The sequence below is a fragment of the Neopsephotus bourkii genome, unplaced genomic scaffold (assembly GCF_033783945.1).
Source record: "Neopsephotus bourkii isolate Nb327-2 ecotype Australia unplaced genomic scaffold, CSIRO-AGI_Nbou_v1 NB_95, whole genome shotgun sequence".
In the NCBI taxonomy this organism is placed as follows: Eukaryota; Metazoa; Chordata; class Aves; order Psittaciformes; family Psittacidae; genus Neopsephotus; species Neopsephotus bourkii.
This window is the reverse complement of record NW_026900612.1, coordinates 1,458,846-1,485,023: the sequence shown is the minus strand read 5'-3', so window position 1 is coordinate 1,485,023 and position 26,178 is coordinate 1,458,846. Positions and strand designations below refer to the sequence as shown.

At 45.7% G+C, this 26,178-nt stretch overlaps 2 protein-coding genes across 4 annotated transcripts in view; both read left to right on the top strand.

Moving 5' to 3' along the window:
- Positions 1–6,785, top strand: part of SLC35F4 (solute carrier family 35 member F4) — a 122,263-nt gene extending 115,478 nt beyond the window's left edge. For both annotated transcript variants that reach the window (XM_061356255.1, XM_061356249.1), the window contains 4 exons: positions 898–1,023; positions 2,863–3,055; positions 4,764–4,853; positions 5,841–6,785. In XM_061356255.1, the coding sequence (XP_061212239.1) occupies positions 898–1,023; positions 2,863–3,055; positions 4,764–4,853; positions 5,841–6,082 (651 nt within the window). In that variant the 3' untranslated portion in view covers positions 6,083–6,785. The remainder of the gene's footprint in view (positions 1–897; positions 1,024–2,862; positions 3,056–4,763; positions 4,854–5,840) is intronic.
- Positions 6,786–13,141: 6,356 nt separating this feature from the next.
- On the top strand, positions 13,142–24,688 carry CCDC198 (coiled-coil domain containing 198). Of its 2 annotated transcripts, XM_061356268.1 has the most exons (6): positions 13,142–13,481; positions 15,927–16,003; positions 19,690–19,776; positions 22,049–22,147; positions 22,609–22,774; positions 23,984–24,688. In XM_061356268.1, the coding sequence occupies exons 1-6, from the start codon at positions 13,265–13,267 to the stop codon at positions 24,190–24,192; spliced, it is 855 nt and encodes a 284-aa protein (XP_061212252.1). In that variant the 5' UTR covers positions 13,142–13,264; the 3' UTR covers positions 24,193–24,688. The 2 variants fall into 2 exon arrangements, with proteins under 2 accessions (XP_061212252.1, XP_061212259.1); XM_061356275.1 differs by lacking the exon at positions 19,690–19,776.
- The last annotated feature ends 1,490 nt before the right edge of the window (positions 24,689–26,178 follow it).

Here is a 26,178-nt window from a genome sequence, read left to right as displayed (position 1 = left end):
CTAGTACAGGAGGAGCCTTTTAATAATGATAAAATCTTTAATACTAATTAAAAAATAATCATCTCTATAAAACCCCCTATCTTTCAAAACCGGGGCTGTGATTTTCCACAAGTCTGAGGAAACACATTTTCCTCTGCAGTCAATGGAAGTTATTTGGTGTCTTTGCTTCAGACTGTATATGCACATACCGAAGGCAATTAGGTAGAGAGGGGGAATTTTTCAAAGAACAAAACATGTTGTGATCCCTGCCACTTTCTCAAGGTCCTTGGAGTCAAGATCCAGGATTTCAGATACAGTTAATTATTTCTGTTCTCTTCCTTTGAATCTGCTTAGAAACTGGGCTTTTCCAAATGAGACAAAAAACCTAAGCACAAACATAAAGGCTTCATAAAGAAATGTGATCATTCCTGTCCAAGCAAGCTGGCAGGGCTGATGTGCACAGCCTGGAAGAGCTCCCAGTGGTACACTGGTATTCCACAATACAGGGTCATTCTCCTGGACTTATGTCCAGGACGGTGGGCCATCTAAATGTTTTAATTTCATTAAATATTTCTCTTGTTGTATGGTAGAATATAATGTCGTAGCTTTTCTTGATCTTGGAGTCATATCTCCAAAGTGGATGTTTAGCTTATAAAATACTTAATGATGGATGCTCTTTCAGTAGGTCCCAGGAAAATTTTCAGTACTATACATCCATATCGCTGTCAGTGCATACACTTTCATTATGTTTTACATCTCTCCCAAATGTCCATAATTTTCCCCATTTAAGGGAAAACAAGAAAGCTTCAAGTCAGAGAAAGTAGCTAGTGACACTCATTAAAACCCCATGCAGTGATAATCTCCTTCTGTGTAATGAAATCGCACTGAGCTTTACATTGCTTTGCTTTGTCTGTGCAGATAGTTGCAGCAATAATGGCAATCACAGGAATTGTAATGATGGCATATGCAGATGGTTTCCAGGGTGATTCAATTATCGGAGTAGCGTATGCTGTTGGATCAGCCTCTACATCGGCATTGTATAAGGTAGGTCATAACTGTTTATTAGTATTCTTCTGTTCTTTAACATTGGATGTTAACAATGCATGAGTGCAAAGGGAATTCCTTTAAAATAAGTGTTTTATTTTATTCATCCCTCCTGCATCATTCATATTGTGACCAGGAGATGTTGCAATGTCAGGAAATCTATGATGAGGGTAATTAGTTGTTAGCTGCCAAATATTCAGAATGACTTGACTTTATGAGCCTTTAATGAAATCTCCATCACTGTGCTGCAAGGAGTTTGGATAATGTTTTAATCATTTCCTGATACCAGAGTTTATCAACACTATTTTGAAGGGGACTGCCATCTGCAGCAGGGAGGAGAGCCTAAATGCAGGCAGTGCTGCTTTCCTTGAGCAGGGACGGATGGCTCATCCCTGCTCTGCAGTGCAGCTGTCTTGAATATTCTGTGCTCGTGCTGGGCTTGGAGCCCCTGTGTGTGCCTGGTGCGTGTGATGCAGGGCTTTGCCCCCTGCTGGAAAGTACTGACTGCTCTTGAAGGTGAGGGATAAAGAAAGCAGGAAAGCGTCTGAGGTTGGGCTAAACATGGCTGTATTTATTGTCAGCTCAGAGAGGGTGAAGAAGAGCAGAAGTTTAGACTTGGTTGGAGCGCAATAAGAAGTCACCTCCCAGCTTTAGACTTTGCTTGCCTTTCAAATAAATTTGTTCTGACCATTCACGAGTCATTCACCTGTAACTTTAACCATAATGTCAGCTGTATACAGGTCTGCATCAAAAGAAGTGTGATCAGCAGATTGAAGTAGGTGATTCTGCCCCTCTTTGCTCTTTTGAGACCCCGCTTAGAGCACTGTGTGCAGTTCTGGTGTCCTCAACATATGAAAGACATGGAGCTGTTGGAGCACATCAAGAGAAGGGCCATGAGGATGACTGGGGGCTGGAGCACCTCCCGTATAAAACCTCATAAAGTTGGGGCTGTTCAGCCTGGAGAAGAGAAGGCTGCATGGAGACCTCATAGCAGCCTTCCAGTATCTGAAGGGGGGCTAACAAGGATGCCGGAGAGGGACTCTTTGTCAGGGACTGTAGAAGTAGGACAAGGCGGAAAGGGTTTCAATTTAAAAATGGAAGCTCACCTTAGATATAAGGAAGAAGTTCTTTACTGTGGGGGTGGTGAGGTACTGGAACAGGTTGCCCAAAGAAGTGGTAAATGCTCCATCCCTGGCAGTGTTCAAGGCCAGGTTGGATAGAGCTTTGAGTGACATGGTTTAGTGTGAGGTGTCCCTGCCCATGCAGGGGAGTTGGAACTAGATGATCTTAAGGTCCTTTCCAACCCAAACCATTCTGTGATTCAAAGTGTATGAATTTAGGCTCACATAGGGCAAATCCTCCCGAAGGCTTGTGCTGCCTGTGAGCCTGAAGTGTGAGTCCCTTGAGGGTAGGCTTCCTTCTCTCAGCAGGGTCATGCCATGGAAGTCACTGGAGTCCCCTCACAAATCCTAACAGTGTCAAGCACAGCCCAAATCCTATAACATAGTTGCATGGTGTTGTCCTTGCATTCTTAGTTACACTGGCTCCTCATGGCATTTTGCATTAAGCTTCGTTACACAGATTCACCTGCCATAGAATCATAGAATGGTATATCTCCACATAATAAGGTGCTACCCTCCTGTGCTAAAATGCAGGAAGGGGCAGAAATCAGACCAAAGATCCCCGTTCAAAACTCCTCTGTAGGAAAGGGCCAGGTTGTGGCACACTGGCCTGGTCAGGGCTGTACTGTGTCCTCATCTCCCCAAGGGATGGAGACTGTGCAAGGAGAATTTTGACAAGCATGACATCTAAAACACTCCTCTCTTCTCTCCTTTACAGGTTTTGTTCAAAATGTTTCTTGGAAGTGCAAACTTCGGGGAAGCGGCACATTTTGTTTCTACCCTGGGCTTCTTCAATTTAATTTTCATCTCTGTTACCCCAATCATACTGTATTTTACAAAAGTGGAGTACTGGTCCCCCTTCTCTGCTGTGCCGTGGGGTTACCTCTGTGGAGTAGCTGGACTCTGGTTAGGTATGTGATAAAAAATGGACTAATTTTTCTAGCTCTTCTCCCTTCTACCCTAATACAAAATCAGGCTCAGGCACAAACATTTCCCCCCACCACTTTAAGCAGCAGAGCTCTCTCATAGATTAAATCCGAGCCCTGTGCAAACAGGTACCCTTTGATAAATGATTTGTGATTTTCATAAGAAGCCTTAGCATTAACAGCAGAGAGCAAACGTGAAGCAGTCATATGAATTGTCCAGTTTTCATCTTTACATTCCTACCATAATTTCACTGGTATTTCACTGTTTGATTGATTGCTGTAAATCCAGTTTCAAAGGGCCGTGTGTACCCTGTTGGTTCCTGGTGTGCTCTATGCAGTGTGTGCACTGACACAGACACCCACAGCACTGAGGCATCTTTCTGTGGGTACTGCAGGGCTCTGGGCAGAGCTCGCACAGCTTTGCATTAACCTGCAAAGGCTAATGCTGTTTCATTGCCTGTGGTCTTCACCTCCCCTCTGCCCTTCCACAACGCTCCCTCTTTCAGAGCCGCAGTTGCTGTCCTCTAGCCTGTCAGAACATATAGTTGGATTCAGCCTAGGGACATTTTAATTTCCAGGTGTAACAACATTCTTTCCTTTAGTAAAGCCTTTATTATTTTATAATTGAAGACGTTTTTGTCTCCCCTACAAGTGTATTAAATGAAAACAAAAAGGATGCAATTGGCCAGTAAATAGCCCATCCATGCAGCCATCCCAAGATGCAGTTGGGCTAACAACTGACAGCACCTTAAAACTGCTCTAACCAGAATTGCAGCTGCTCTGTGAGCACCTAAGGGACAAAAGTAGGGATAATTTATCACCCAGCTATCTACCCAAGCGTATAATCCCAGGCACGAGGGAACAACCTTGCAGAGTGGGCAGGCTTCCTCCTTTTATGTAGGGGACTCATCAGCAGGTCTGGGTGGGGAACCTGTGGTCCTGCCTCAGCAGACAGAACTAGTCCCTGGCTGCAAGAGCTGGAGGAGCACCCTAGGGAATGGTGTGAAAAGCAAGTTTTTGCAGTTTGATCTCTCAAGGAAATTGGAGTTGGCTGGGAATGCTGTCATATAAAAAAACCCCAACCCATAGTTAAAGGTGGTGTACATTTGTACTTCTGTCAGCTTTCATTTTGCATTCAGTATGGCAGAAAGACCATGGTCTCACTCCAGTCTGCTTAGTTCACAGTTAACTTCATCAGGTAATTGTATTTAGTGTCCTTTAGAGCATGAATTCCTGCTGCTACCACCTTTGGTGTGTGGTTGAGGTAGAGAGGGGCGGGGCCTTTCCTCGGTGAAAATTCTTACTAAGACAAGGACAGCAAAGCCTCAGCCAAAATGGGGAAGCTGGGGTCACATCCTTCTGGTAGGAGAAATGATGGCTTATGGCAGCAAAACTGGGTTGTTGGTATCTGATTAAAGCTTGGACAAAGCTGTGAAATACAGTTTGATAACGGTGATATTACAGTTAGTGAAATGGCATACAGCCCTCCCTCTTCTCTCATGCAGAACTGCCCCTCATTTCACACTCAAATATAAAAAATTAAAAATTAATCACTGTGACAACTACGTCACTGTAGTGTGCATACTGAGCATGCACCATACTTCCATACTTATAGGGTCAAGGTGGAGGACAAAAGCCTCACTGTAGTGTTTTTCTCCATAAATCATGTATTACTTTCTCTGTTTATCCCTAGCTTTCAATATTCTGGTTAATGTTGGTGTCGTGCTTACATACCCCATTCTGATCTCAATTGGCACAGTGCTCAGCGTCCCTGGAAATGCAGGTACAAGTACCATGGTTGTTAATAGAAAAATAAACACATGGGCATGCAGATAACAGAAGTTTATTGTCTACATAGTCAGAGTCTGTTGTCACAAGTTTCAAAAGCAGTTTGGTCTCCTACGGCTTCTACAGATACTCCTGGTGATGGTGGGTGTTTCAGATGGTGAAAGCATTTGAGTTTTGTTTTGCCTCTTTCTCTGAGAGTGACAGGGTACATTCATACCATGCAGAGGAGAGAGAAGGCTGATCCCCAGCCAGTAGCCCAAAGCTGCTGTTTGCTGCTGAGAAATGGTGGGGTCAGCATGCTGCTGCTGCAGCTCAGCACTGTGCTGGTGACTTGCCATGCAGTAGCAAGGCAGGATGTATATGTGGAAGTTTACTTCAGAGTCATATCTTATTAAATAGCCTCTGTCTCCTCCTCCGCCTTCTTAGCCTCGCTACTTCAGGTATTTGAGGATGTTTTCAAAGAAACATCTATTTTTATAGGAATACAGGTCAGAGCTATTAAACAGTCAGTACCTGAAATAGGCTGCTGAAGGGCTCAGCTGCACTGTTGTTGCTGGTGTGGAGCTGGGAGGCTGGGCATAGAGGCATCGACTCCAGCTTTCTGACCTGCATAATGCTCTCTCCCCATCACTAGTTTATGCAGCCCAAGGAAACATTACACTGAGGTAACCTGCTGTAGATAGAAAGTTAACATAAAGTAGCTTCCCTCTCAGAGCAAAAATTAAAACCTCAAGGTTTAGACCGGCTCTATAAAGCTTTGTTGGAGTCTACATGAAGGTGGTTAGGCACAGAGGAGATGTGGCACTTCCAGTACTACATGGCCAGTTCAAAGCCGTTCTTAACTCAAGGAGCTGGTCACTCTAGGGGATTGAGAGGGACATGGCCAGAGTGCAACACACAGGTTATCGACATGTGCCGGGCTGGTCTGATGCTGTAGTTCAATCTGCTGCAGTCTTGAAGCATTGTCATTTCTTCTTCACAGCTGTGGATCTGTTGAAGCACAAAATGATCTTCAGCGTAGTGAGATTGGGAGCCACCATCATCATTTGCATTGGGTTTCTGCTCATGCTGCTCCCTGAGGAATGGGATGAAATAACCCTGCGGTTCATCAACAGCTTGAAAGAGAAGAAAAGTGAGGATCATGCCGACGACATCACAGACTCCAGCGTACACACAAGAAGCAGAAGCAGAGCTAATGGTACAGTATCTATACCACTAGCTTAGGGCTGGTGGACTTTAACTGCACGCAGATGTATATTCTGTGAATATAGCTAAAATTTCCTCACTACTTGTATGCTTAAAAATGACATTTACTCTGAAGAGGGGATGGACTGTAAGATAAGAGAAGTACATCTATAATAAATGTTTACATTTATACACTTATCAAGGAACGGGTGTAAATAACTACAATAAAATGTTTTGTAATAAAAAAACATTTAAGCTTGTGCCTTACTGAACTGGTGCGTTTAAAATATGAATCAAGTCTACATTGTTTATCTCCTTTTGCTGGCAAAAGTAGAGCCATTCTCAAGGATACAAATCTTGGATATATCCAACTAAATCTCAGAATTCAACATGTCAACTTAACTTTCAATAATATGACCTTTCAGTGAGGTAGTACTTTTGGAAAGCCACTTCAAACCTCGCCTGGGGTTTTTGAGAATCCACTTCTGCAAGAGGCCAATGTTCATGTCAATATTAGGAATTATTATCAGGCTAAATATTCTATGAGGTGTAAAACATTAATTTTTTGTTACGTTGTGTTATTGTGAAATGTGATGAAAGCTATGTTGCACATAACCTGGACATGCTACAGTGCTATTAGCTCGGAGACATGGCTCTGCAAGGTTGCGTCCTCTCTATTGAATACTGTACCTGCAGGCAGTGGGAATTCATGGCTTGGTACTGATGACTGATGTCTCAACAAATGTGACACCCAGGATATTACTGGGGGCAGTAGTATGGGCAGGCTCTGCTGAGACACCTTGCTTCCCAGTCCAGTTGGAAGAGAGAATTCCATAGCTGAGCATAGGAGAGCCATATGTTTAAGGTGAGTTGTTGCTGGGTAAAACAGTTGAAAACAGTTTTGCTAGTTTGTAGATTTGTAGGAATTCTAGCAGCCCTAGTCACACAAACTGAGTACTGAGCTGGTGCTGATCATGCCCTCCGCTCCAGAAGGATGATCAGCTATGATCTAAGGGCTATGATCAGCCCTTAGCAGCTTCAAACCTTGTCCCAGCCTTTGCTAAAGAACTGACCCCACTCATGGCATTCATGGTCTGCTCTAGCCTGTGATTGTTTAGCTGCAAACATCCTGTTAACCTGGAACCACCAAAGCACCCACAGCTTCTCTCCCCTAACCAGGCTCCAGCACTAGCCCCTCATCCCTTCCAGAGCCACACTGAGCTGTGCCTTGTCCCAACACCAACTTCCTAGCAGTGTCGCTGGATTTTGGGTGCCTTTAGTAAGTAGCAGTAAAGCCAAGAATAGTCTTATTTTAGCTCTTCTTCTCCCAGAAAAGCTGCACTCCCAGCTGAACAAGCTTCTCAGGAGCTATTCACCCTGCACCACTAGCATCCCAAGGAAATGTCTGAGACAAGTTCCTATTTTATAGAGCTCTGGGCCCAACAAGTACGTTTTCTTAACCTCCACTGTGGAAAACCCTTTCAAAAGTCAACACAAACCAGCCAAGCTGCTCAGTTCTCTGAGCAGTGCCCTAGGGCTGGACTCGTCCCAGAAGCAGAGAAAGCAGTGGTGGGGCTGAAGGGTGGTGTGTCCTCATGGCCATTAGGGCTGAATACTGCTGCAAACAAATTCATGTAAATAACAACAAAAGCACTTCTTTTGTTTTACTCTCTTCTATTTGGTGGGTTTTAACGTTCATGTCTAAACTGTTCCTTGCAACCAGTAGAGCTAACAAAATATTTGGGTATATATAAAAAAAAAAACAGAACCAAACTAACAAAAAACCCCAAAACAAAACCAACCAAAAGTGGGCTCTTCTATTACATGGCTGCAGAATTAGGTCTGTAAAACCAACCCAACCAACCATCCCCTTTGCCCTAAACCCATCTGAAGAAGATGGGCTCAGCTGTTTGTCTACTGCTTTTGAAAGGAGTTAGACATTTAAAATATTCTATAAGAAGTGAATTATATTGAACAGGAGATATGATGTGATGAAAACAAATAGCACATGGGAGCTTGGGCATGAGCCCAAGTCAGTTTTTGGACTCAATATATTCATTTACATTACTAGATAGTCTTAGAGATGTGTTTTACTGAAATTTAGCTTCTGCCAAACCGAACACATGGGAATAACAAACATTTCCTGTTAGTATGCATTGCTGAGTACAAATTTGGCAAGCAGCCTCATGGCCGCATCTTCAAGCCCAGGACTGGATCCTTCAAGGAACCTAACTGAGGATTCAACAGGGAACATCATGCAAAACCTGTATTTCAGTCTATTTTTTTCTACTTCAGATGTTTCATGGCCAGGGACACAGAGTGTCACTATGCCAGCCTGTCACTCTCAGTCAGCAAAAGCTGCTACCCTCACGATTTATGCACGTGAATAAATCTTACGAATTATGCTGCTCACGTGCCCTTCACATGCATTTTTAATCCAGTGGTGGGTTTTGGTCTGGGGTTACCTAATACCTTGTTGGATTCTTTCTCTGTCTCCATGAAGGTAAGCCATGAACCGTTCTTTTCTTGTTGAGTTGCTGCTGACCGTTGTGGCCTCCTTATCTCCTGGTTTGCGGGTCTGGTATATCTGCTTGCCAGCAGAGCATGAGACACTGAAGTTCCAGACCTCAAATAAACATACCCGACAACAACTAAAACGTCAGTGTATTACCAATGTTCTCATACTAAAACCAGCACTGTACTAGGAAACAATCCTAAGAAAATTAACTCTATTCCAACCAAAAGCGTATCTATATGAAAGTGCACATATGAAAGTGCACAGGTTGCAGACTAAGGCTGCAGCAAATCTAGCTACTCATGCTAAGAAGGCAAAGCTAAGCAAACAGCATATTAACCTACGCAATACTGTAACTCTAGAAGTGACTTCTATATAAAACTTACTTAAGCTAACAACTAATATGTCTCAACACTCTCTACAAGCAAACCCTGTGCCTGGCCCTTTCCCAGGGACCAGTGATCACCCTTGATTTCCACAGGGAGAAAATATGTGTAGCTCTGAGCCATGCAGTCACCTTCCACCTCACATCAGGCTTAACAGACACCATCTAACCCAAACCAAGCTTTCTGTTCAGAGCAAGCATCCCTCATGTTGCTGCCTGCACAGTGAACAGCACTAAAGTTGTACAGAAGGCTTTACACTCTCTGCTGCCACTTTGCTTCCCCCAGCGCCTGCTGAGGGTGGGAAGGAGGGATTTGCTTCTGCATCCTTCCCCCACCAGTAAGTCCAGGCAAAGTCTGCTACTGCAGCCACAAGTACCCCAGATCCCCAAAGGCAAGCAGGTACCTAATCCCTCCACTGCATCACGCCCAGATGCTGTCCAGGGGTGTTCATCCCACTCAGCTATTCCCTATGGCCCCCTCCTTCACCTGCTGCCCAACCTGCAGTTTTTATTTCCTTATTGAGTGAGGAAGGTAATTGTTTTTCCTAGAGTCCCTCAGCTCAGCCTTTCAGCTGGAGAAAACCCATTAAAACCCAAGAAAACAGACAATAAATGGAGGCTATTTTGCATGATGGTGCTGACAATCCATCAAAAGTATGCAAATCAGTAATCACACCCATCAAGTGACGGATCAGATGTGTTAGTTCCATTGCTGTGGGTGTCTCTGATGAGCCCCTCTACCATCTCCAGCAATGTGAGGGTTTCATTTCAGTTGCTATGCCTCGTTTGCACCCCAAGGAAAATGGCAGTTTTGTCTGGCAGCTGCATCATCAGGTTCTCCTTCACACCAGGGCCTGGCTCCCTGGAAGGAAAACAAAACATGCTGCGAATAACCCATACCGAGCATCGCTGCCTGCACATGTCCTCTCCAGGGGGCTCGACAGCCAGGCACCACAATGTTATCTCAGCACCACCGCTACTGTCAGCCTTGGCTAGTTAAGATGAACATCCCCTGTTAATACAAGTGACAAGCAGCAGAGGGAGGAACAAGCTGTATTTGTTAACTTTACAGATGTGTAATAATGGGATCCACTAGCTGCACTAGTATCTATCCCAGACAGTGAAATGGTGCTGGATTATTTTCCTCTCTTCACTGCTCCATTTTTTCATGCTGTTGCTCCCTATACTCGCTGCAAGCATGATAAACAGCAAGCCTATTTGCATCATTAATGGTCATCTCTTAACAGAGATTGGCATAAAGTCCAGGTGTTATTTTGGCTAAAATCCATGCTGCTCCATTTCCATCTCCTCCTGTGCCTGTGCTTTTTGTAATTTAAAACTAAATTTTATGGCAGAGAAATTATCTTTAAAGCAGAGAAATTTTAAGGCAGAGGCAGTTCACTGTTGCAGTTCAATGTTAGACTAGTGCCCCATGCCAAATCCTCAATTCACCACTGTTCCATGTGCAAAGAATAACAAACTCTGCCTCTCAGTGGGAAAAACTCTGCCCAAGTTATGGCACTGCCCTACCCTTGAGCTTTTCCTGGTATCTTCCTCAAAACAAGGGTATCAGAGCACTCAGGGGTCAACACGTCCATTTTGACTGAAAAAAAATTGCTGGAAAATCCAATTCTGGTGAGATCAGTGTCACTTACAGGTTCCAGCTGAATTTGGTGGAGGATTTCAGGCAATTAATGAAATGGGAGAAAGGTGGAAAGAGTTTCCAACCCTCCTGGTAGGGACCACATGCTGTCCCTAACAGAGATCTATGGGACCAAAGCTCCTTGCATCACCATGTTTCTACAGCACAGAACTTGGGAATCAAAACAAACCTTAAATACAGATAAAAGACTGCATTAAGTAACACCTCGGTTAAAAAAAAACCCGATGAGTTTCACATCACCAGGAGGTCAGTAATAAAGGTAGTCCTGATCTTCAGGCTGGCTTGGCTTTAGGAAGCATTTCTTTACTGAGATGGTGGTCAAACACTAGAACAGGCTTCCTGGAGAAGTGGTTGGTGCCCCAAACTTGTCAGTGTTTAAGAAGCATTTGGACAACGCCCTTAATACCACACTTTAACTTGGTCAGTCCTGAATTGGTCAGCCTGTTGGACTAGATGACCGTTGTGGGTCCTTTCCAGCTGAAATCGGCCATTCTGTCCTACCTCAACACATCCTTCCCTTCATCCAATCCATCAGTTGGTGTTAAAGGCAGGTTTCAGTGAGGGGTTAACACAGCATCACTTTGTGCTGTAGCAGGGCTGCCCCTGCTCACTCTCGAGCTCAGCAGGTTGATAGGATGCCAGTACCCACAATCATCGCTGCACATGCAAAGCTCACCCAGCAAACCCCCCAGGATCTACACAGCACCCTGCTGTCCAGGGAGCTCTGGTAAAGGTGTGAAGGGGTAATTCTGGCTCAGCAGTTGCAAGTAATAATATTTGGAAGTCTCTCCCCGTACCACTGGATCCCTATGGAACCCTCTTCAACCCCAAATTTGCTCTCAGTTTGCCCCAGCAACCTGCAGGAAGGGCATATTTTTGAAGACTGCTTTTTAGGGATTTACTGAGAAATACTGGTCATTAACTGATGCAGCATCAAGGTGCTGCCTCTTCACCCAGAGATGAAGTGCTTGGAGCAGTATCAGTCTTGGATACATGTCTCTTTGAACTCTCCTTCCCTAAATCACTGTATGACAGGCTGTGGCAGGTGAGGAAACCCATATGGCTTGGAAAGAAACCTGGTCAAAAGAGGGTGTTTACCAGCATGGGGAACAGGGGGATCCAAGAGTACTCCAGCAGGGCCAGGGCCGCAGCACTGCATCCAGGTGAAACACCCAGATACAGGAGGATGGATGCTAGCTTGAAATCCACATGGGTTTTCCACTGTTCTGACATATCCACCATTGCATTTAATTCACAGTTTTCCCAAGCTGCTTAACAGGAATGACCTGTTCTCAGCAGGGGAGGAGGGAGTAAAAAAAAAATCAAAAACAGATAAGTAGACATTAAGCATTGAGGAACTTGGGAGAGAAGCAGGGCACTGATTTTATATTTTCATTAGAAAAAGAGGAGAAAACAAACATGCAAATCCTAAATTGAAACCTAAGCTCTTCTTCTCCCTCCTGCCCTGTGTGACCTATTGTAAAGCAAAGTCACAAGTGATGTTGGTACTTTGTGGTTAAACATGGACCTATTGGGTTGCTCCAGGAACCCAGGATTTCTTCTGGGAAGTGTCACTGCTGACCAGTGGTGTTTTGCAGTGGCTATGTGCATTCAACTCCCCACTTCCAGGAAGGGGAAGTGCTTCATCTGTGGACCTACTGGCCATAAGTAACATATGCTTGGCTCTGCCATAACCCTCACTTCCCTGTGCAATCCTCCTCCCAGCACTCCTCTCCCAAGAGGAAAAGGCAAAAGAGGCCATAATTGCTCCAACCCTATACAGGATCAGTCCAGGAAATCCCAGTGAGGTAAGCTTCCACTGAAGAACCCCAGCTCTGATGCCATTTGGGGGTCTCCCTTGCACTGTTTGTGTTTGCTGGTTTCCATGTCTTTTTGCAGCACAGTCCTGACCTCCTCCCACAACCCTACTGCTGCCATAAAACCCACCCTGCACTATTAATCTTGTTGCATTAAGTAATCCTTCCTACATATTTTCCAACCACTCCACCTTGGAAATGAATGACTACATACAGTTCTGAGTAAAACCTGAACCCCCTCACCCAGCTTGGGAGCCAGTGCGGAAGTAGAGATCTTTCCCTTACACACTGATCCTGCTGCATTTGGCCCAAATCCTGCAGGAGCTCCACAAGTGCATAATACGGCTCACTAGGGCCCACATTTTCAAGTGGGTTTGTGCTAAAGCTGCATTTTTTTTCCAGCAGCGCTGTCAGGAGCTCCTCAGCCAGCCCTCATCCCCATGCTACTTCTTCCATGCAGTGGGAGATGCTTTCACTCTTCTGGTGCTCCAAGGATTAAATTTCCTTAAAAATCTTAATATTTATCAAAACAGCTGCCTATAGAAATAACTCCAGGTCAGCCGACAGCTAGCTGAGGTGGTGCCCCTGATTGAAAATCACTTGTAGGTAGAAAACAAAGCTCCCCTGGGGCTTGACACCGGCTTTCTGAGCTGCTTTCCGCTTCTCCATCAGCCCCAGCCACCTCTCATCCATGCAGGGGAATGTCCTAGAACAGGTCAATGTTTAACCAAGCTAGGAAGGAGGTGTGGGCCCTGCAGTTGCTCACACAGATCCCTCCGTGTTTAGGGAGGACAGTATGTGAGCGGATTTTCCTTCTCCATTCAAGCCACTGCTTCACAAAATGGGCCTGAACTCTTCCAAAGCGCACCTCAAGGTGACCAAGGTGGAACCAATGCGCACTGGGGAGGACCTGCCTGTTCTTACCATCCCATATTGGCACCCCAGCATGCCGGGACAGCCCAGCCTACACCCCCTGGCTGCAGAGAAGTGGGGAAACCCTACCATTCACAAGGAACTTCCACCTCTGCGGGAGACCTGGTATGGACGAGCCTCTGCAGGTAAGGAGGTCAGCACCGTATTACTGCAAAGTGCAGGGCAGAGAACCAGGGGGCACAAGCTGGGGCTGTGGGTTTGCTCACTGCAGGGCAGCTGGGGGTATGTTACATGTGTGCATTGATGCTTAAACAGGGGAAGTTTAGATTGGATATAAGGAGGAAATTCTTTCCTGTTAGGGTGGTGAGGCACTGGAATGGGTTGCCCAGGGAGGTTGTGAATGCTCCATCCCTGGGAGTGTTCAAGGCCAGGTTGGACGAGGCCTTGGGTGATATGGTTTAGAGCGAGGTGTCCCTGCCCATGGCAGGGGGGTTGGAACTTGATGATGTTAAGGTCCTTTCCAACCCTAACTATTCTATGATTCTATGATTCTAAGTGCTTATAAAAAAGTATACTTTTATTAAAGAAACCCCCAACAAACTCCAAACAACAAAAAAACTCCAAACTTTTAAACTCCCTTGATAAATGTAATTTTCTACTACTTTTCATTTTCAGAAATGAGTATGCTCGAGAGTACTGGAGTGATGTATAGCTTGAGCTGTTGGCTAAATAAGCAAAGGCTCCAAAAATTGGTTTTATTTGGCTTATGAGGGTTTCATCTTGGCTTGTATTAAATCCCTCTTCCTCCATCAGGGAGGATCCACTGCTACCAAAGTGCAAAGGTAAATAAAACAGAGGTCACAAGAACACCTTCAGCTTGGGCTTGGTGTTGCCAGCACAGTGATGTGAGGCAATGGTCCCTCCTTGCTGACATCATGCAGGTATGCCAGGAACCATTCCTGCCCCAGGACAAAGCAGATTCAGGGACAGAGAGGACTTGGCTCCTAGTTCTGTATCTGTAGAGGATAAGGGCAAATCTTCTACAAGACACACACATGGGCAAGATAAAGGGGAGTAATTTAAAGAACAACCCCAAACACACAGAGCATAAACCGTCACACATCATCCAGGAGAAATAACTTCCCCAAAGCCATACCTCTCACCAGAACAAGTTTCTCCAAGTTGCAGCCCCTTGCCTGTGCTGTGTCACATGTTCCCAGCACCATGAGACACCTCCTTACATTTTACTTCTTTAGAAATACCCTGTGCACTGATTTGTCCTGCAGATTGAGAGGCAGTAACTTAAAAACCCCTCTTTTTTTATCACAAGCTGGTATTTCAGCACATGTTGCCTGCAGCTGAAGTTTGTCTCTGGAGGAGCCTCCTACACTGTAAATTTTCACTTCAGATGCCCATTCTTGCATGTACAGAGCAGCCACAGCTTCGCTCAGCAGTTAATCATTGCCAGTGCTCTGCAGAGCCTGGCAAACATTTATCCGATGGAGTCACCATCTTCTCCCATTCCCCAGCACCCTCCAACATCCTCTCACTTCTCCAGGATCCCTGCCTTGGCAATCCACTGTGAGACTCACTCAAAGGACCCACCGAAGCCCCCCATAAGGTGATCTCAAAATTAATATTTTTCTTTTTAATAGAACTATTAAATTTGGCATCAACTACAATGCAATTCCTGCACTTTATCCCCAGCTCTCTGCTGCAGCCACCCTGGGGCTCCCACCACAAGGGAGCAGGAGCTGCTCAGCAACACCTCACTCAAGTCTGTGTATAAAATGGCATTTGAAAGCACCAAGGCAATTTTTTGGAGAATAGGTGGGTTAGAGAAAGTTTTCTGTAAAAGAAATATGCACTCTGCACTGCACAGGCAGTGTTGTCCACCCAAGAGCACCAGCGCAGAACAGACCCAAGCCCAGATCACATTCAGACCTCAGCCAAAGCACTGCTTTAATAACTAACAGGTGATCACTGGTATGTAGCATGTTATTTTGGGCTGATTTCCAAAGCTGAGGGCCTGTGATCATACTGCTTGTCTGAGCATAACCTGCTAACTTCTGAACCCACTGGCTGTAGCCCAGCTCTGCCACAGTCTGTAACAGCATCAGAGATATCTCAGTTCCACCGAACACCAACAATAATAAAGTCTCAGGGAATGAGCAGCAAGAAAAGATCCAAACTGCTGCCTGTTCCACGCTTTCAAAGGGCAGGCAGTGGGGAAACAGCAATGCTCAGAGGGTTTTTTTGGCCACCTGATGGTTACAGGCCACAGGAGCAGAGGAGAACCCTTGGTCACACAGGGGACTGAGGGGCTCAGGGCGGCCACAGGAGACACGGAGGATGTTTATTGACTCATATAGGATACATGAGAAGTTGTAGAGGGAAGTAGGAGAGGTACATGGCAGGCATCTGTTAGAAAGAGCAGGCACAGGTACATGCTCACTTCATTTCTGCAGCTAATAGAATAATTTATACCATGTGTTACTGGAGTACCCCAAGAGAGACTTTACTGGGACATGCCAACCAAAAAAAAAGTGTAGAAAACTATTGCCAAGTACAGCCTAGCAATTGATGGTCACCCAAAAGTAACTTCATCCGTTTCTTCTCTCATCTTTAAGGACCCCTTTCTTTCAGCACTGTGCCAGAAAAGGGAGAAACCAGCATCATTAAACAGCACCCACCTCGAAGACCTCAAGTAAGGCGAGTTTGAAAAGCTCTGAGTTTCTCTGACCCACTGATATGGGCTTTCTTGGGGACTTGGGCACATGTCACAGCACCATGGTGAGGGAAACAAATATCCTACAGAAATGGAAATAGGAGGTCTTACTGTCAGATGACCATCCCTGGATGAGCTTTACCATCAGCTCAGGTTTGATACCTAGGGCAGAGCAGGTACACCAACCACAGAGAGGTTATTTTTGGTTCATTAGCACAAGGTGAAGACTTCGTCTTCTAAGAACAGCCAAAGAGGGATCAGTGCAGCAATGCCCTGCCTTAATTCTCTTGCCTGACTCCATGAGTCTTGCCTCTCTGGAGACACCCAACAAGGACACATGCCCCCATGTTGGCCATGAGGTCACCTCTCCTGTAATGACCTATTTCCCTTTGTGGTGTCTGCGTACCTGCATTCCAGTTAGCGCTCTCATGGGGCTAATGTGGTCAAGACAAAGCCCTTTGCAGAAGGGATGCAACTTACATCACTAGCGCTGGTTTTGGCTCTTCAGGCCAAACATCCCATCAAGGTCTGACATCAGCTTAAAGTCAAAGAGATAGGTAAAGCAGACAGATGTGGTTTGCAGTAGAAGCCCATGAAAGTACAGAGCAATTATTTTAGGTTTTGAGAACTGCTATGCACGCTGTGTGCCTACACATACCTTCACCTTCTCCCCTCAATAGCATGGTATATACATGGCACACTACCCCCACCCTCCACATATCTATATATTTAAAAAAAACCACCCCCCAAAACAAACTTAAAAGACCCTTGATCATTTCTCCTTGACCTCTTTCCCTTTGCCTTCCTGCATTTCTCATATCTCTTAGACTCCAAGCCCTGAAATCCATGACTACCTGACCTGGCATGTGAATTTTTCACACACACTAAAGCTCCAGAAATATCTTTATATTTATATAATTTACTGCAAAGGAGGCAAAGTAGTGCAGCTAATGTCCCATCTCACAAGGGTTAGAGCTGCTACTTCATTTAAAAAAAAAAGAAGTGACAAGTCCTCTACATGCATTTTCTATGCTGACTTTTTCCTACTTTGATGCTTTTATTCAATACAAAACCTGGGTGAGGCTGAGGCCTTGGAGAACCCCCATCATGTGCTTGCAGTGCTAAGCTGGAGCTGCGTTACCAGGACTGTACAACTCCTGCCATAAATCACATTATTTAAAACCCAGACCTAGAGAAATGCATTGCTTTCTCTACTTCACCTGAATTTTCATCTCTTCTCCACACCCTTCCAAACCAGAGAGCAACACCTTCCAACTTCCCATCTCTTACCTTTCAACACTGAGGATGCAAAGCTGCTGGTGTTTGACTGAGATTGAGTTTGTCCTTATGTACCCACAGAGGGTTAGGGAGAGGACATCAGGGACAGAGGCTAAGCCCCACTCTAGATGCCCCAGAACTGCAGCTCCTTCACTTTACTCTTTAGATCTTTCTCTTTTAGAGCCCCTGCTTGAGGCTTTTGGCTGTGCTTCTTCTCTGCTACTTAGCATAGGTCTGTGAGATCAAAAACTGAGAGCAAGGGCTCAGAGGTCTGAAATCAGGTAAAGAAAGGGGACAATTTGAACAGACATCTCCAAATGCAGGTGTTCTGCTTGGGGAAGCACTCAGATACTGGAAATAACCCACCCCCTATGCTCTCGTTTAGGCATGACTTTCAATTAGCAATTAAGGGCCAAGGTTGTGCTTGCTGATGAGGCCCCCCTAAGATCTCAGCCTAATTAGGCAGATGGAGTGAGTCTTTAGCAGTGGGCAGTTGGGGATAAACAGAGGCAAACACACTTCTTGGCTGTTTAACCCATAAAAGAGATGTATTTGCCCCAGCTGGCCATGTGCTTCTCTGTAGTGCTCCTGTAGGAGCTGGGTCATCCCAACTTAGAGCAGCCCTGGGGCTCCCCTGGGTTCCACCAGCACCAAGCTAACCCTACAGGGCAGGGGTCCTTGCTCAAGCCTTCCTTGCTGTGATTAAGTTATTTTAAACTATAATAAAGAACACAAGAGTCACCAGTTGGGATCAGTTAACCCCAGCCCGCCCCCCCCCCCGGGGGCAGCTCTGGCCAAGACTGGTGGCTTCAGAGAACATAGGTGGACACCAACTACTAAATAATGTGTCCATGGATTTGGGGGGAGGATGAAGCAGCAGCACCTGGAATGAGCCCAGCTACACCCTAAGAACTGTCATGTGGAATCACAGCCTCCTTTAGAAATCTCCTACCAGCATGTAATTTTTAGACATCGATCTTATTTCCATTATGGCTGTATTTATGTATTATTAAAACACTCATAATGATCACTGCAGGACAGACACTGTTAATCCTACTCCATGCTTCTGCCATTGCTGTTGGTGAGTGTAAACACAACTGGAAAAGCCTTTTTCCCTGTGGGAATATTTTAAAAAATAGCAGACGAGGATGACATGGCCTTCCCAAGGGCTTATAGAGGATTTCAGTCAGAAAGTATTTCCAGAGGAAAATCCCATGAGGTTCACAAAGATGAAAGAAAACAGTCAATTTTCAGCCTGGGACAGAACTTTAGCCAAAACCCTGAAACTTGGCTTCCCCACCAGGCACAGCAGATGAGCCAATAGATGAAGGAATTTATTTACCTTCAGCCACCCTTGGTGCTGGCAGCCTTGGTAGCATCTAGGAGTGATGCACAGCCCGGACCACAGTTTGTGGTGTCACATGCTGCCACCTAGTGCCATTCTTTAAGTTTCATATTCAGTTTTGTGAAATTTCTTGATGCTGAGACGTGAACTTGGTGTTCAGGGGTGATGGGGAATTCTCCCTTTACATGATGCTGCTTACTTTTTTTCTCCTACATTTTTTTTACTGATTTACAGGAAGCCTCAAAATTATATCTCAGGGTTTAGCAGCAGTTCGGAGCAGACTGTCAGAGATATGTCACAGTTTATTGGACACTTGTTCATATTTGAGTTAATGGTGTCCCACATAAAGTGTAGAGTCAGGTTTTATTGATGAAGTCCTTGATGATGCTCCCCTTAATTTTTATGGAGCTTCCATCCTAGAAGGAGACAGTAGCAATATTTAGCCATGAAATGACACAGTATCCTCTAGTGGTTTGGCACGCCTTAAGGAGGCAACTTAGCTCCTTAAGGTAAAACCCCATGCTCAGAGTATCTGTAAAGCAAGTCTCTGCCTGCTTCTATTAGCTACCACGAAAGGCACTTTGTACCATGCATAGGCACTTTGTTCTGCATAGAAATGGGTAACTGAGATTTGCCCTTGGATGACCTGTTAGAAGACTTCATACTGTGATACCTCTCCAGCTTTGACACGAAGCAGTCTGAGCTGGGGTGTGTCTTCACTCTGGTCTTGGCTGGAGCCTTGGGCTCCTATACCCAATATAGGTATAGAAATACCTACGGGGATGAAACTAACGTCAAACTGGGTATTTGCTGCTTTGACCGTAATGCAGGAGATGCCCTCAGTTTTTCCCATTCCTGAAGGACCAAAGGAGATGCTCCTCTCACTGAGCATCTGCTAGAAATGCCAATCTCCTTCCTCTCTTCCTGCATCCCAAGCAGCTGGGCCAGAACTGGAGCTGGAAAAATGATACATAGTTACATATCATGTTTTATGATTGTGTGGAACAAGCAGTGCTGAGTATTATAAATATTGGACTTGCAGAGGCTTGAACCCACCTGCCCTCTGCAAGCAATTGCTCCTGCAAAGCCCTGGAGCCAGCAAGAAGTGGCTGCAAGCCCAAAGCCAAAGGTAAGCACATGAGTTGAGCCCTGTGCACGGGGATGCTGCTGCTGACTGAAGGCTCCTTTCCCTTGGAATTCAGGCACTCCAAAGAAAAGAAGCTGGTGTTTCACACTGGCTGCACTCCTGTCCCTGGCTGAGCGTGGGAGCTGGCTGAAACACTGGTGTGTGGGTGAAAGGATGCAAAATAAGGGAGAAGTTTCTCCATCACAGTTCCCTGATGAGGTTCACCTGCTGGGCCAGGGCCTTAAATATTTTTGAGGCTAAAAGTTTGAGGACCAGTTGTTGTGGTTTAAACCCTGTCAGCCATAAATCAGCCATGCAGTCTCTCTCTCACTCCCCCCCTTATCTTTCCCTCACTCCCAGAGGGATGGGAAGGAGAATCGAAAGAATGTAACTCCCATGGGTTGAGATAAGAACAGTCCGGTAACTAAGGTGTAACACAAATCACTACTGCTGCCACCAATAATAATGATGATAAAGGAAATAATAAGGGAAGAGAATACAATACCACCTGCCAACCGATAATACCCAGCCCGACCGAGCACTGACCAATACTTAGTCCAACCCTGCAGTGAGCCAGCCCTTCCGGGTAACTCTCAGTTACATCCTGGGCACAACATGCTGTGGTATGGAATACCTCTTTGGTCAGTTTGGGTCAGGTGTCCTGTCTCTGCTTCCTCCCAGCTTCCCCTCCTCCCTGGCAGAGCATGAGGCTCAGAAAGTCCTTGGTCAGAGCAAACATTTGAGCAGCAACTAAAAACCTTGGTGTTACCAGCGCCGTTCCCATGCTAAAGACCAGTAACTAGTGGTGTCCCTCAGGGATCAGTGTTGGGACCGGTCTTGTTTAATGTCTTCGTCGCTGACATGGACAGTGGGATTGAGTGCACCCTCAGCAAGTTTGCCGATGACACCAAGCTGTGTGATTCGGTTGATATGCTGGAGGGAAGGAATGCCATCCAGAGGGACCTTGACACATTTGTGAGGTGAGCTGATGACAACCTCATGAAGTTTAACCATGCCAAGTGCAAGGTCCTACACCTGGGCCAGAGCAATCCCAGGCACAGCTACAGGTTGGGCAGAGAAGAGATTCAGAGCAGCTCTGCGGAGGATTTGGGGGTGCTGGTCAATGAGAAAATGAACGTGAGCCGGCTTCAGTCTGCACTTGCAGCCCAGAAAGCCAACCGTATCCTGGGCTGCATCAAAAGGAGCGTGACCAGCAAGTCAAATGAGGTGATCCTGCTCCTCTACTCTGCTCTCGTGAGACCTCACCTGGAGTATTGTGTGCAGTTCTGGTGTCCTCAACATAAAAAGGACATGGAACTGTTGAAACAAGTCCAGAGGAGGCCACGAGAATGATCATGGGACTGCAGCACCTCCTGTATGAAGACAGGCTGAGAAAGTTGGGACTGTTGAGCCTGGAGAAGAGAAGGCTGATTGGAGACCTCAGAGCAGCCTTCCAGTATCTGAAGGGGGCTATAGGGATGCTGGGGAGGGACTTTTCATTAGGGACTGTAGTGGTAGGACAAGGGGCAATGGGTTAAAACTTAAACAGGGGAAGTTTAGATTGGATATAAGGAGGAAATTCTTCCCTGTTAGGGTGGTGAGGCACTGGAATGGGTTGCCCAGGGAAGCTGTGAATGCTCCATCCCTGGCAGTGTTCAAGGCCAGGTTGGACGAGGCCTTGGGTGGTATGGTTTAGAGCGAGGTGTCTCTGCCCATGGCAGGGGGGTTGGAACTTGATGATCTTAAGGTCCTTTCCTACCCTAACTATTCTATGATTTTACGATTCTATGAAAGTCAAAAACACAGTGCTGCACCAGCTACCAAGAAGGAGAAAAAATGACTGTTACTGCTGAACCCAGGACACCAGTCCTTTAAATGGCTAAACAATTTGAACACCCATCTCTTGTGGTCATCAAGCAGAGGGCTGCAAGGGTGGTGTGCCATAAACAGCCTCTGAAACGTTGAACATGCAAGAGACTACTTCTTTTGGTTCATGAGATTACCTTGGGCAGCTGACTCCACATGGTAACGCCTCAGGAACAGAAGCACGTATACATTTTTTTAATGAAGATCTTTTCATTATGCCCCAGAGCTGTGAGATAAATTGTGAAGTGCAGTGGAAATCTGAGATAAATTTCTGTAACTTGGCTACTCAGGGAAGTGTTCACTGCCTTTATCTGGGGAGAGCCTCAGGGGCCGGGTGTGGGCTTGGGAGCTGTTCCTTTCCTTTGAGAAAGTGCAGGTGTATTTATCTGCATTTTTAAATACCTCATAGACTCTGGAGAAGAAGGGGCAAAGCCTGAGACACCTCCCTGGTAGGCGGCAGCACTTGCACAAGCTGCAGATGCTGGACTTGACCCGCAGGCGCCAAGAGGTAATGCTGAGATGGATGTGGGGAGAGGCTGAGGCTGGAGCTTCCCCTCTCAGACGGGGGGCTGCCCAGCCCCAGTGTCTCTCCTACAGACCAGGAGGCTTCAAGATTTATGTTGGGAAGGTCATTCATTTGACTCTTGACACCTTGATCTTTTGCTGCTTTCCCAGTGGCTCAGGCAGAGGGGAGGTGGGGAGCATCACCGTGGGCCCCTGTGATCTGTAGTTACTTCTGATTTTTCCAATGCTTTGCCCTCATTTTGCTGTGGATCATGGAGAGACCAAAATCTCTGTTTGGCTCATGTTCTGTCATGTACCCAGTTTGGCAAACACCATTTTCTTGGGTTAAACTACTTGACTGTGTAATTATTTTCGGTATCAACCCCCTAATGATACACCATGTTGAGTTGCTAAAACATGTTCACTCCTCTGCTGCTTGTGTTCATGACTCGTTTGCAAACCCAGGCAGAGCTGAAGCGAAATCTCCACAGGGAGACAAACGTCAATAAACAAAACATGAAGGAATTCAGCCAGAAGAAAGTCCTTGACAGTCTCCAGAGAGGCATAAGCACCGAAAGCCGAGACCTCTTCCCTGATGAGCACAATCAGCATTTTCATGGAGATGACCATGGTAAGTAGAGTAATTTTCCAAGGAGATTAAAAAAATCACCAGCCTTTTAAATGTCATCAGAGAAGTTTCCCTTTGGAAGCTGCTTCCACTGCTCCATCTCCTGCCGTGACACAATGCAGGTTTAAAATATTTGGGACGACAATGCTGGGCAATGTGTTTATAAGGCAAAGCACTGGGATGCCTCAGAACAGGATGCAGGTCTCTGGGCTGCTTCCCTGACAGCATCCAAACGAACCTGAGTAGATGTGAATTAAGGGCTGTGGACTAGGCATAGAGGCATAAAGCCAAATTCCTCAGGAGCAGGTTCCCACTGGCAGGAGAGTCTGAGCTTGTCCCACATGTCCCCTGCACAGCAAGCTGAGCGTGCGGACAGAGAGTGTCCCTGGGGCTCCACATCCTTGGAGAGTCAGGTTATCCATCAGGTGGAAGTATCCTAGGATGTGAGCATATACAGCACCACCACATAGGTGAACACACATGGGCTGGGGGAAACCTCTAAAGCTCCACCAACATGAATGTTCACCTAGGGGCGAAGGAGAAAAAAAAAAGGAAAATTACTTCCTGAAGATCAATGCTTACAATGGGTTTTGCCCCCTGCCCTCTGCCCCAGCATGAGAAACCTCCTGCCCAAGCCTGCAGTGTGCCCTGAGGAGCGCTTCAGAATTGCTCTTCTATTGCACCAGACTGACTGCATCTAAATTTTCTCTGCTCTGGAGAAATCAAGTGTGATGTTGCCTTGCAGCAAAAGGGAAACCTGGGTGATTTGGGATCGTTGGTGATCTTCAGGGACATTGTGAGGCTGTTTTTTGAGAGAAGAGTCAGCCTTGTCTCTCCCCCTTTGAAACGCAGGAAGGACTGAAGGAGGATACCTACATACATTTTGGGTGTTGACCCTTGCAGTCAGTCTTCTCTGGCAGAGCAACCTTGGGCACATTGGGAAGCTGGAACTGGGCTCACCAGGAGAAAGGGAATGAACTGCTTGAGGAAGAGCTGCCAGAAATTTGCTCCTGGTCTCATTACTGCATGGTCCACCAACAGCCTTGAGCATGGGGTCTGGTCTTAAAGTGATCTCTCAGGATCCTCTTTACATGCCTCCAGCTGCCCATAGCCATTTCCAGCTAAACTCCAGGCAACGGGGCTTGCATTTCTACAAAATTATGATTCTTTTAAGTTGTTTTTTTGTTGGTTTGTTTTTTGTCTCTCCCTAAGGAAACACGTGGGATGGAGGACTCTCCAGGCGGCATGATGAGGGATGGAAAATGAAGGAGCTGCAGATGAGGGATCTGTTCTGGGACACCTCCAGCACAGGGTCTGAGGAGTGGGAAAGGGAAGAGAAGATTTACCACAAACATACGCTTGTGAGAACCAAGACAGAGAGAGTTTCTCTCTTTGATGACTTCTTTGATAGGGATTTCTAGTGGCATGGCTTGGGGTGAGAGGGACATGCTGAAGAACTCTGATGGTGCTGAAAACCCCCAGATGGATGGACTGAGAGTGGAGACACAATGTTCTCAGTGAGCAGCATTTCTGGTAGTTCAGGCCAGTGGAAAGGGCAGCTGGAAATGAGGAGACCACAAATGGGGAGTAAATAATGACTGTCTGGGTTATGTGTCTGAATCAAATTATCTGGGGGAAAAATGGCTTGGACTGAGCAACAATGAAGTGGGGTAGAGGGAGAAGGAGGCTGGCAAAAAACCTAAGCAGAAGCTGGAAGAAATTCTGGGTTAACCCCAAATATTGTTCCAACTGAAATGAAATGTTTTGCTTGCCTTTGGGTTACTCAGCCTTTCTGTTTAACTTTTTTTTTTTTTTCAACCTTATATACTTCTCTAAACCACAAAAGCCCAGCTCAAATTGTAAGGTAAAATGACCGATTTAGGAGGTCTCTAAAATAAATATTCTGCATTTCTAAAATTCCTTTTTACTTTTTTTTTTTTTAATTATTATTTCCTCCCCTGCCCCAGACACAGATATACAGGTGCTTTCTTCAGTACCAACCTCTGGTTTTACGGATAATCTTCTGAAAAAGCTGGTTTTCATTCACTGTTTCCTTTGTTCGGAGTTCAGTGTGGCGCAGCGAACATTGGAAACTGAGGGACCTCCAGCATCTCCTGCAGACACCCTGGTGGTGCTGGTGAAGGCTGCTGCACCACCAAGAATGTGAAAAAGCTGAAACTGACATTTCCAAGTATATTGAAAAAGATGGTTATATGAAGGGCAACAGATCTATCAAAGAGATTCCTGCAATTTCCACCTCTTCTAAGTCACATTTTTTCATAAAATTATTTGCTTTTCCTGACGAAATCATTTGTCATCTGAGAGAAAACCCAGTTCTCCTGTCTCCTATCTGGTTGTCTTTGTAGGTCCATAAATGCCACTGCAGGACAGATGCATCAGGTTTGTGGAATGTACTAAGTCATTCAAGCACATATATAAAAAGAGATTTCAGTTACACACAACACCGTCAATTTAACGTGGCTAACCAGATATGTAGGGGACTGGTGCTACACAAGAGAGGCAGAGAACCCACCACCAGCCCTGGTCCTGGAAAAAAGACCTGCCTGATACCCAGCATCAATTTTGCTTCTGCTCAAAGTTGCAGAGTTGACTCTTCCTCGTACCTCCTGCTTATCTCCCTAAATTGCTTTCCACTTGGTCTTTCTAAAACACTTCAGATCAGCTCATTGCCTGAGGGCAGGGACTCCAGGAGTAATAGACATGATTATCATCACAGCGACTTCCATTTGCTTCAGCTGGAAATCTTGTCATCTTAGTTTACAAGTTAAGACATTCAGAATAACTAGATTTGGAGCCCGGTCTCAATTACCGAGGACAGCTCAGGGCTTGGGTAGCTCTGGACAGATGAAGCATGTCCTGCATCACTGTCTCAAACCTGCGCTACTTCTCACAAAGCTGTTTTGGATGTGTATGTGCTGCATCCTCAACTTCCTGGATTATACAGCCAGCAAAACAGCAGGAGACACATTTTTACACATATTTAGGGGAATCAGACACCCATGGCTGACTCAGTTTCAACAGTATTTAGCTCAACTTTATTGAAAATCCTAGGTGGAGCAGGAGCTGGAAATAACAGCCCAAGACCCAAATCAAAGGTGGAGCCTCCAGCACAGCTGCCCAGCACTGAGCTTCTCTGTCCTGATTTCATCTCTCTTTTTGACATCCCTAAATGCATAGCCCATTACAGCATGTCTACATGCTTCATGGAGAAAACTGCTCTTTGGGGAAGTCACCATGTATCATTTCACTGAAAAGTCAAGAAAACAAACCCAAACACAAAGAAAGAGAAAGAAGAGAACTGCTCATAGCTAATAAGTCTGTGTCTGGAATCTGTATGTTTTAAAAATGCTCCTGAGAACTTCGCTGATAAATATGGTCATTGTGTG